Source organism: Chenopodium album, chromosome 27 (assembly GCF_948465745.1).
Source record: "Chenopodium album chromosome 27, dcCheAlbu1.1, whole genome shotgun sequence".
In the NCBI taxonomy this organism is placed as follows: domain Eukaryota; kingdom Viridiplantae; phylum Streptophyta; class Magnoliopsida; order Caryophyllales; family Amaranthaceae; genus Chenopodium; species Chenopodium album.
The window spans coordinates 26,522,493-26,535,142 of NC_137860.1; the positions used below are offsets into that span (position 1 = coordinate 26,522,493).

The following is a 12,650-nucleotide window of genomic DNA, read 5'->3' on the forward strand; positions in this document are numbered from 1 at the left end:
ATATTTATATTTAACATGTGAACCAAAAGACAGGAAACAAGAAAAATAAAAGGAAAAGTCAATCTCAAACAACAACCAATAATTAAGGAAATTAAAACAGAATGTGTAACGGAAGGTACACATAGCACACGATAATAATGAGCTCTACACCCGGCCTCAGCTTGTTGTAGAGTTAGTAAACATATGATCATATATATTGTGTATGATCATATACATACGATGGCATTTACAGGCATTGGTAAACTTCGGGTGAAAATGAAACTTGAGTGCAATCTAGGCCAGTGCCAGGGCAGCATTCAAAAACACCAGGGGTACATTCATGTCCAACGTGATCTTCACAAGTGCCCTCTTTGCATTTTTTACCAGATGCAAGTTCGACACAATTTAAGCCAGTGCAGCAATCGAAAAACCCTGGATAACACTCGTGGTCGTGGTGATCCTCACATGTGGTATCATCTTTACATTTGTACACATTGGTTGCAACTTGAACGCAATGCAAGTTTGGATTGGTTGAGCAACATAATTCGTTAGGAGTGGTACATAAATCATCATATGCTGCTGGACACGCGCCTTCTCCCGTATGAATTTGCAGCATCATCACTAATAACATTAAAAGAATTAGTAGTCATCATACAAATAACTTAACACATGCAAATTACTACATATTGAATGAATGAAGTGAAGAATGAAATACCTAATGCGAAAGTGGCAAGGGTAGCTAGCATGATTCTTTTCGAGTATGCCTTGTTCTCCATTTTTGGTAACTAACTTTGATTATGTTATCAAAACCTGTTTTTTTGTGATGTATGTACTCCAATACAATACAATACAATACAAAGAGAGAATTCTTGTTTTTGTGAGTTTCCTAGATATGTTTCTTGCTATTTATAGGAACTTTCTATTATTATAATTTTTTATTTTTTTCTCATTAGTACTCAACGAAAAGTTCATACTATGTCGCCACTATGTGTTATACATATTTCTTTATTTTATTTCATTCACTTATTTCTATAGAATATATATTATACATTTTTATTATGGATATACTCTTGATCTAGTCTGTATATATTATTATACCAAAAAATAAAATGTGTTTGGTTTCATTTTGTTGACATAAAATGTCGCTACAATGATGATATATAGTACCACAAATAAATAAATTGGTAATTACTTTGACTTTTTTTTTTTGTTTTAATTCGTTACTTAGTCCAAGTTGCAATAAATAATAAGGATAATGAGCACTTATTGGACATATAAAGTCTACTTATTTTTCACCACAGCTCGACATGTATACAATTTAGAGAAGAGATGATCTCACCTTTTTGTAGAATAGTGTAATTCTCCTTATTGGAGGCCTTCTCATTAATTCAATATATATTGGATTTACAACCTAGACATGAGAAACCAAATTACATAAGATATATCTTTACAGAATATTAACAAGATAATAATAACCTATTATCTAACACACCCTCGCAGTCGAAGCGGGAGGAAGTCGAATGCTGAGACTGTCTCTGAAATCTAAAAATAATTGGCGAGGTAAACCTGTTGTGAAAATGTCTGCGTACTGGTATGATGACGGAACATGTAAGACCTTGATCTCACCCAGGGCGATCTTGTTGCATACAAAATGTATGTCCATCTCAATGTGTTTGGTACGTTGATCCCGAATTGTACGAGACATGTTACTAATGGTGCGAGTAATTCGTTCGGCTTTGCCATTTTGAGAAGAAGTGTTTGGGCAAGAGAAACGGAAAAACATGCCATTATCCGCACAAAATTTATGAAAAGGGGATTTGTCGAATTCACGACAATTGTCACATTGAAATGTTTTTATGTCCTTTTCAAATTGAGTTTTAACATATGCTCGAAACTGTAGAAATAGGTGATGTCCATAAATACGCATGAATAATATCAAACGGTGAAAATTTAACTGAAGCAGATGGCTTAAAAGGTAGCCTTACATGTTTACCCAAGCACAAGAATAGCAAAAATGAGAGTTATCTGAGGGGCTTGTTGTTGATCCGTATATTGCGGCCCAGTATTGCTTTGAGCCTGCTGATTATTGTTGTTCCCACGCCCCTTTCCACGACCCTTGCTGCCGGATTTGCTGTTATTGCTGCCTCGACCTCTGCCACGGCCAGTCCGCTGCTGTTCGCCGGTCTGCTGTTGCTGCGTCGGTGGTGTGGTGGTTGAAGGTTGGGAATTGTGGGCAATGAGAGCTTGTTGACCATTTTCTTCTTGCTTGTTCTTCCTTGTCTCTTCCAAAATAAACATGGAACGAGCCTTGTGAAAGTTGGGTGTAGGCTCGGTTTGGGAAATTAATGCAGCGACGGTGTCGTACTTCCCTCTGGAAGACCCGCAACCAATTGAAGGACCATCTTGCGATCGGAAACCGGATTGTCAACGTTTTGCAATTGATTGGCAAGAATCTTAAGGTGCATACATTAATCGGACATATTAGCAAAATTCTCCAGCTTTGTGTTGCTAAACTGTTCCTCCAAATACACTGCTCGTGTGTGCTTGTTATCATGAAAAATTTCCTTGAGACGGTTCCATAATTCAAGTGCCGTAGCACCCGGTTTCATGATGGTGTGAATAAGGTCCTTGGATATGGATGCATAAAGCCAATTCTTCACGATGGCATCTAACCGCTTCCATGTTGCATCATCAATGTCCGACGGACGAGAAACCTCATCATCAATATGATCAAGCAAGTTGAAGGCACATGCTTGAATTTGGAAGAGTTCAGACCACGTAGTATAGTGCGCTTCCTGTTGATCTAGGACGACAGTCATAAGGTTTTTGATGCAGGTGGCGGCATAAGCCGGATGGAAGTTGTTGGATGGGGAAGGAGGAGGAGGTGGTGGAGGGGTATCATCACTTGCCATGGGAGAGAAGAGAAGCGGTTGTGATGAAGAGAGGGTGGTGGTGGACGGCTGGTGGTGGCCTCTAGGATCGTTTAGGGTTTTGTGAGAGAAAAAGAAAGAAAAAAAAAACCCTAGTAGGAATCTGATACCATGTAGAATAGTGTAATTCTCCTTATCGGAGGCCTTCATTCTCATTAATTCAATATATATAGGATTTACAATCTAGTCATGAGAAACCTAATTACACAAGATTTATCTTTACAGAATATTAACAAGATAATAATAACCTATTATCTAACACTTTTGTTACTTTAATAATGTTTTTAGATTGAATATTTATTTGAAAACTAAGTAAAAAAAGTGGAAAGAGGGTTGAATATGGAGGAAAAATAGTAATAAGAACATGGAAAATAGAAAAGGAACTACGGAAAAGTTGTTTTTTTTTTTTTTACTATTATTGCGTTTTTTATAATTTTTCCATCAATAAAGCATGTAATGAGGGTCATTAGATCATTTTTTTAACACATCAAATTACTTTTCATCCTTCTCGTTATAAGGTCCTTCTCATTTTTTTTTACAAGAAGAAAAAAGAATTTCATTAATGAAATATGGTCAAACGACATTTACATATCATTCCTAAGAAAACAAGAATTCCAACACATGTACACACATCAAAACTAAATGCATCGTAGTTTTGATTAACAATCGCGTTAATAAAAAAACTTTATCTGAAGCAATACAATGTGTGAGTTCGCACTGTGTCGGCTTGAAATCCATAGATGCGTAGTCGTTTGAGTGAAAATGCTCATGTGGTCCTCCAGATTATTGAAGAGATTATAAAACCCTAGATCTTCAATTCTCGCCATACAAATATAAAAAGAAAAAAAAAACTTCAGAGAAAAATAATCATATTAAGGTTAAGATCTATTTAATGAAAGTAATTAAAAGGTTTGGGGCTTACCACCAGTAAATGCACCAGTGAAAGCCCTTACAAAGACTAACAATAGAGACCAAGATGAAAGAGATGGTAGTGATGGAGAAAATTAAACAGCAGGGAGAAGAGAAGAGAAAAACTTTCAAAAAAAATTGAAAAAACCTAGTAATGGAGGTTAGGAAAACACTTATTACAACGGAGAAACCCTAGAGGGTTTAAATAAAACCTTTCCAAGGAGAATAATCAGAGGAAACTCAACTATTATGATTCATAAGGTCCTTCTCATTTGACCCTAATATGTTGCTTTATTGTAGCAGTTTAGTCCAGGTTATGATTAGCTTTAATTTATTATAAATAAAATTTCCATTAAGAAATCGTCATTAATTTTAAATAAATTAAAGGAAAAAAATGGTTTAAATTCCCAAGTTTGAGTCATTTGCTTTTAGTAATCCCAATTTTGGATTGTTATGTAATAATCCGAACTTTATAGGGTGTTTGCTTTTATTGATCCCAAGTAACTTAGGTGTATAGTACTCCCTCTGTGTTTTTATTTTATTTATTTTTTTATTTTTTTTTATTTGCATCATTCATTCATTTGGGATTGCACAGAGTTTTAAGCGAATAATACTCCGTATAATTTTTTTTTGAGGGAATACTCCGTATAATATTGTAAGTGGGTGAATGAATTATTATAGCAAAAGTAAGATGGAGACCATAAAAGAGAAATTAAGTGAAAAATGATAGATATTTTTATTATTTAGGCGGGGACCATGAAAGAGAGAAATGATAAAATAATTTGAGTGGGGATTAAAGTAAGAGAAAGAAATGATAAAATATAGTTTTAAGTTACCAAATATAGAAATAATGCATTTAAAAAAACACCCATAAAAGGAAAGTGATGTAAATAAAAAAAAGTAGGAAAAATTGCTCCCATTAATCTGAACTTTGCCTCATTCGCCGAAAATAATCCCAACTTTCGTTTATTATCTATCACTCCCAACTTTAGGGGGTATTAATTTTTGTTGCACCCAACAGGTCATCTAACCTGATGTAGCAGGTTAACTAGACACGTGTCAGCGTATGATTGGCTTAATTTTTTTTTTTGAAAAAAAAAACAAAAAAAAATTAAAAAAAACCCTACAAACCACCCACGCCCAGCGGCTGCCACCACACCCCCACCCCCACCCAGCGGAAAATCACCCCCACCCCCGAAAAACCCCTCCCTTGCTGCCGGAAACCACCGCCCAGCCTTCCCCCTACCTCGAAACCCACCCCTTCCCTGTCCCCGAAAACCCCTCCCCTACCCCCGAAAACCCCTCCCTCGTTCCCGGAAACCATCGCCCAGCACTCCTTCTTCCCTCGTTCCCGGGAACCACCTCCCAGCCCACCTTCCTACTTCCCTTTCCCCCAGCGCACTTCACACACTTCACCAACCTCCCTGCTTCCTTTTCCCTTCAACTCCACCAACATCCCGTTGCAACCACGACCACCAGCAAGGGCAGCAACAGCCTGCTTCTACCCAAAATCCCCCAAATCCTAACCCTTAACCCTAACATTCGAAACACTACAAAAACGGCGACGAAATCAGCCACCAACGGCCGAAATTGGCCGATAAAGGGATGAAATCAACCATTTAACCCCAACATCGACTGATTTCGGCCATTTGTGCCCAATTTTGGTGGTCGATTTTTTACAATATTTTTTTACAATTAGGTAGTTTTTTACAATATTTTTTTTATTAGTTAGTTTTTGACAAAATTTTAGTTTTATTAGGTGGTTTATCGCTAAAAGTTCTAATATCTATTGAAGTATTGAACCAGCAAAAAAAATTAACAACTTAATCAGTTTCTGGTGTAGTACATAACTCTGCATAATAGCATTAGTATATCGTACACGGTCCGTCTTATGTGTGACCAGCCACATCACGTAACTACATATAAAAGAACAAGTGATCCATATTAGATTGACCAGGTAATCTTTATAATACTAATTGAGTAACCCCTATAACACTAACCAAGTAATCCTATTAAGCTAATAAAGTGATCCCTTTAACATTGATCAAGTAATCCCTATTATACTAACAAAGAAAACTCTGCCACACGGTGTGGCCAGCCACATATAAGGCTTTGTGTATCGTATAAGCCAAAATAAAGAGGAATAAAATTTCTAACCACTTTCATGAGAAACTTAACAAATCGGAATACATGTTTTGTAGAAAAAGATGTTAGAGTATGGTGATATTAAAAAGAGATGGCCATATGTACTTCATAATGTTAGAGTATCTGTTGATAACCATCTTTTTGTGGGTATGGTGGGACGAGGCTCAATTATATATACATTTAAAGGTATCGTATAACGTTAGTCAATTTAATTTCAAAGGTTTGTAAAATTTATTGAAGTATTGAAGCAACAAATAAAAAAATAAAAATAAAAAAAAAACTTATTGTTTGGGCCATAATTTGACTGGAGACCTAATTTGACCAGACATTACCTGATCCTGATTTAACTCGAGACCTAATTTGACCCGACCGAAACCCGACATGAATACCCGAATTGACAGCTCTAGTACTAACGGTACGAGTACCTAATAACCAATATCACTAAAAGTGATATTCATAAACTGAACCGATAAGTTCGGGTACCCGGATTTTCAGATCGGTTATCGGGTACCCAAGAAGGTATCCAATAATGATAATTAAACTTAATAATTTAGTTATTATGATATTTTGTAACACTAATTAAGAAAAATACCACATGATCTTGACCAAATTATTAATAACGTTACTAATCATTGATATTATAAAGTAATTATGAAGTAAAAAGTAAGAGTTTAGATTTTGGAAAAATAGATTTAAGTAGGAAAAAAAGAACAAAAAATTACTTATCGGATCGGGGTCAGTAACCGTTAATTTTAAAATGATATCCAATAAGCATACTCGATAACAAATCATCGGAACGGGTACCTGAGCCGTTATAATTATCGGATCGGGTACCCTAAATTTTGAAAGGTAGCATATTGTCCCTTTGTGTTTTAATAAAAAATATAGATTGTTGACTTTGCTTTTCTCTTATCACAAATATTTAAAAACATCCGGTTTACACTAATTAGTGTAAATCAGGCTGAAACACTCACCGCCAAACCACCACTCCCTTAGCTTCTCCCAAGAATCCGGCGTCCCCCTCCGATTTCGACCTTGCTAACCACCCAATTCCAGCGCTTCTGACCTCCTCCCATCCCCCGATTTGTCGAGTTTGAAGTCCGGGATTACAACAACTCCGAATGCCTCGACCCCAATTGCATATACAGTATACCTTATTGTGGGTATCTATCATTTCACCTCATCTACTTTGATGGTGGCAAACATGGCAGCGGCGGAGGTGGTGATGACTATGGCGGCAGAGGTGACGATGACGACAACTATGAAGGGAAAAATATGAGGACTTGCAGTTGGTAACGGAGAGGGAGAAAGGGGGCTAAGGTTTTGATGGAGGAGAGAGAATTTGAAGGTTTGTTAATGGTGGAAATGTTTAGTTTTGAGGAGAGATAAAGATACGGGATGAAAGTAGAGCCATTGGGTTAACTTTTGCATTGTGTTATTTTTTTTATTTTGATACTCTGTTTTTGTGAAAAAAAAAGGGTCACTTTTGTGTAAAAAAAGGGTCACTTTTGTGTAAAAAAATGGTAACTTTTGTAAAAAAAAAGGTCACTTTTGTAAAAAAAAGGTCACTTTTGTGAAAATAGGGGTCACTTTTGTAATAAAAAGGGTCACTTTTGTAAAGAAAAAGGGTCACTTTTCGCAAAAATGTTCGATGTACAATAAAATTATTGTAAACCGGGGGCATGCAAAAGGAGTTGTTCTCTTATTTACTACTCCGTACATTCTCAATTTATAAGGTAGTTGATCGACAAGTTTTGATTTTTGTCATTATTAACATATACTTCGTATTATTAACAATCCCAACGTTTTGTAAGGGGAAAAAAAAAAAAAAAAAATCCTAACGATAATTCAGCAACCTAAACTCAAGCAATTAAGGTTTATGTCATCCTATAGTAGTCATCTTTAACATGACTACTATTATACTAATTTTTGTTGGCTATTTTTGATTATATTTTATGTCAATATTAATTTTAAATGTTTTTTCTTTTTTACATATTTTCTTTCTAAATTTTCTTAATTAATTTATGAATTATTTTTTAATTGTATAATTTTCTAGTAGTACATATTTTCTTTCTAAATTTTCTTAATTAATTTATGAATTATTTTTTAATTGTATAATTTTCCTAATTAATTTAATTACAAGATCATGTTTTTATTATTTTTATTGAATTAAAAAATGTTATTTTTTTCTCAAAAAAAATTTCCAAACATTATTTTCAAATAAATAATTGAATTTTAAAAAAAAATTAGATATATAATTTTTAATTTTGACATCTTAAAATAAATCAAAATCAGCCAATTATTAGCTAGTACAATGTTAGTCATTTTAAGGATGACTACCATAGAATCATCCCACAATGATACTCCTCCATTTCAATATGATAGTCCCATAATATGGAATTAATCACATAAAATAAGAAAAGAATTATATTTGGAATATAACATTAAAGTACAAAACTTTTCATAATTAATTTTTCCTTTTTTTTTTAATTTTTTTTTGGAAAGTATTAGCCATGACATCAATCAACAATTAATTAATTTAACCAATTAATATTTTAATATGTATAAAATAGGAAATAAAAACTAAGTTTAAAATGGAATGTATTCAATATGTGTAGATCTTTTTAAAACGCCTAAATTAGTATATGAGACTAACATTATTATGAAACGGAGGGAGTAACATATAGTACACAGTTCTAAATCCTTTTGGTGATTGACTGTATTACACTATTAAATTGCTAGAGAAAATGTAAAATTTTGGTGCTATATATTTAGTCAATCTAAAAGTCTAAACATAATTTTCAATTAAATGATTAATGCTAGCTAGCTAGATGTATGTTGAAGATTAATTTTGTTTTTTGAATAAATATTGAAGATAAATTAATACACTATGCTAATAAAAATGTCAAAAATTAAAATAAACTTGTCAATAACTTACTTAACCGAGGAAGTATTAAAGAAGAGAAAAGGAAGAAATGAAAAGGTAAAATTAACAATTGCAATTGAAAACATAACGTTAAAATTCCACACATGATATTAAAAGTTAACAATCGATAGATCACAATCCAAGGCTCCAAGCCGAAGATAGTATGGCACACAGTACAGCAAAATAAAAAAAAACAAGGCAAAGAAAAAGTCGATATCAAACCACAAGCATAATAAGGAAAAGAGTATGTGTAACTAATGAAAGCTACACAAGTAATTAAGTAGATCGAATATAGATAGCTCTACTACAGCCGTATGCCCAAAAGCCGGGCATGGGTGTAGTAGCTAGCTTAGAGTCGATAGACAAATCATTTAGGGACCTGGCATTGGTAAACACCCGTAGAAACTTGAACGCAGGATAGACCACTATCAGGGCAGCATTCATATAAACCAGGGTAACACTCATGACCCGAGTGGTCCTCACATTCTTCCTTGCATTTGAAAGTTGTAGGCGTAACTTGTTTGCAAGTAAGTCCTTCACAACAGTTACTATTTGTAGGACTACATGGAGTGTCATAGGGCTCACAACACTTTAAAGTAACTCCACACAAACATGGTGACGTACACTGATCATCCGAAGTACAGGCTACAGCGGGACACACAGCTCCCGCTTTCATCGCAACCATTTGCAACAACACTGTAAAATCAAAATGTTATTTATCAATTACGAGCATATTAGTGGTTTATAAAAACTTAAAAATGTAATCACATACTAGAAACCTAATTTTATGCTATAATAATATAAATTAAGGGTACGTTACGTGAGATTATTATTTATTAATTACCTGCTGCCAAAAGGAATGCCATTATTGCTTTCTTCATTTTCTTTCAGTTTAACTCTCTGCTCTTAATTTCATACAAAGTAGATCAGTAGAATACAATGTTTTTTTGTTTGTGATTTCTCATAGAATTTCTCTCTATTTATACTACTTTTGTGAGCCCATCTAATATTTTTCTAATGTCTTTGACCTTTTTTTTTTTATTTTATTTTATGATACAAATTCGTCTCTCGGAATGTATTACATTACTCATTATGTCTAAGTATGTTGTTATATGCCAACCGTGACAACATATTCTGATCCTCTTTATTGATTTAGTTACTATTAATCTATTATTTTTAATTATTGCTTGCGTGCTTCACCCAAACCGTATGCTCTGTGTTTTAATAATACTAGTTGTGGTAGCGCGCGCATTGCGCGCTACCTCAAGTTATCATAATTTCTTTATACAAATAAATTAGTGATAAAGTTTATTTAATTGAAGTTTTTTGATTATTATTAAACAAGTTTAAGTCTATATTTGTATTTGCAATATATGTATGTGATACACTATTTTTGTATAAATGTGAATATTATATCATTTTTTCAATTTACATATAGGTTCAATTTGCATATAGGAACTTTATCACTATTTAATTAAGTTGAAAAACAAAAACTTCTCTAGTCATAAGCACAATAAGGATGGTGCTTTAGAGCTTGGTTATATAGTGTGAAAAAGTAAAAGTTATTCTAACAATGACTTGAACCACACTCCAAATGTAAGCAAAAAGACTAAGATACCTACGTACGAAAGTTGAAAGCCTAATGTAATCTTTATGGGAAATAAAAAAATAAATTAATGACAATAATTAGAGTGTATGTTAACTAAAAGGCAGTTAATTTCTTGCTTTGTAGAGTTCTTTCCATATTAAAAAAGTCCAATGGCTTGTCCCAATATACTTCCATCCTCAAGCCCTCATGCAGGAGACTAAAAGCAGTTTTTGATGCTGTATCCTTTCAATAATTCATTACTAAAACAAAGATCTTTATTAGCAATGAGCAAAAATATAAGATACTATGTATAAGTTAATCTTGTATTTGTTAATATTGTACTTATGTTAAGTTTATCTTGTTAGGAGTTTTAGGCAAGTTATGTATTGTGTATATATGTGAGTATTATCAATACAAAGGTTAAGCCGTTTTCTCCACAATATTCTTGAGTTTAGCACAATGTGCTCCCTATGGTTAATCTGAAATGAAGCTAGTGATATTTATTATATTTTAACTACCGTATTATATTAAGCTGTGCAATTTTCTGTCTTCTTTTTACAGGCGAGTTGTTGCGGTTTTAAGGGTACTATGAGGTAGGAGAAGTGAGGGTAGGATGGGTACGTGGTGTGGTGTTGGTGTTGGTGGTATGAAGCGGGTGCTAATTATGTGTGGTTTCTTACCGTAAGAGTGGTTCTCACCATAAACATGATTCTCACATGAAACTAAATCTATATACTTGTATATGATAATCTGATACCAAGTAATTTGATGCTAAGTTGGATGAAAAGTAATATATATGATGCGTTCATATAAAATGACCTAATGACCATTATTATATTACATGTTTCATTTATCACAAAACTGTAAATAATAATAATAATATTAATAATAATAATAAAAAAATTAAGGAAAATTTGACTTTTACCACCTCCAAATAACCACTTATTGGTTTCAACAACCTTCATAAAATTAGTTTTATTTTACCACCATATAAAAAAAAAATTTAAGTTGGTTTTTACCACCAATCACCCTCAATTAATGGATTCCGTCCATAAATCCGTTAATGGGGCCTACCATGTACACACGTGACCATATTATTGGATGTAAAAGAAAAAGAAAAATAAATGTAAATAAAAAATTAATAAAATCAAATTATTAGTGTGCATATTTCATATTTGTTGTTCACAATGTGCATTTTTTGTGTTCAAAACTTGCATATATTTAGAGCTTGGAACTTGCACATTTTGCACTTGCTTTTAGCTGATCTAGAGGCAATATATATCGGAGACTTGAATGACTTTTACATCCCGACATGAATATGTTTTTCCTTATATAATATTCACAAAATACAGTCAATGAAAGATCGGTGAATAGTGTAAAGTCAACGCAAGTCAAGTAAAAAAGTACAGAGGAAGTATGTTGTACGTAGCATATCATATAATATTTTTTTTTAAATAAATTGTAAATTTCCTCTTATTCGTTACATATTTAGATAAATTTCCTAATTTGTAAAAATTATATATTATATTTAATAAATTTAAACTTTAAAATCTTATTCACTAATTTTTCTTATATAGCATTTATATTATTGAATTCTAAAAGAATTTACAAATCTCTTATTTGGTTGACTATCAGTAAAACTATTTATAATCCTACATAGCGCATTAAGAAAATTTTATTCCATGTGGCTCTCTAAAAACACGGGAAAAACTCTCCACATATACTAATTTTGTGCCCGGGCGATGCCTAGATGGTTGATAAGAATTTATTTTTTTGACACCGATAAGAGTTATTAGGGTTAAGTTTCTGTCTTTAAATGTTAAATTCGATCATATATTTCATGTCACTTATATTTATATAATAGTTTACTTTTAAAGTTTTATTAATAAATAAATAAATATGTTATTATACATTTTTATTAAACTTAATTTATTTTTATAGATTAAACTTTATTTTACTAATTCTCTATTATTTTTTAAATAAATTAAATATATTATAAATGAATCTTATTTTAATGTACTTTTTAAATCGAATATTATGATGAAATTAGAACCTTGTTATAGGATATAAATTATAAAGTTATGATTAATTATATATATATATATATATATATATATATATATATATATATATATATATATATATATATATATATATATATATATATATATGA

General features: G+C 32.5%; 1 protein-coding gene across 1 annotated transcript; it reads right to left on the reverse strand.

Moving 5' to 3' along the window:
• Positions 1-2,447: 2,447 nt before the first annotated feature.
• LOC145619878 (uncharacterized) lies at positions 2,448-2,891 on the reverse strand. Its single transcript, XM_081674566.1, has one exon. It carries the CDS (start codon positions 2,889-2,891, stop codon positions 2,448-2,450), a length of 444 nt encoding a protein of 147 aa, XP_081530692.1.
• Positions 2,892-12,650: the final 9,759 nt, after the last annotated feature.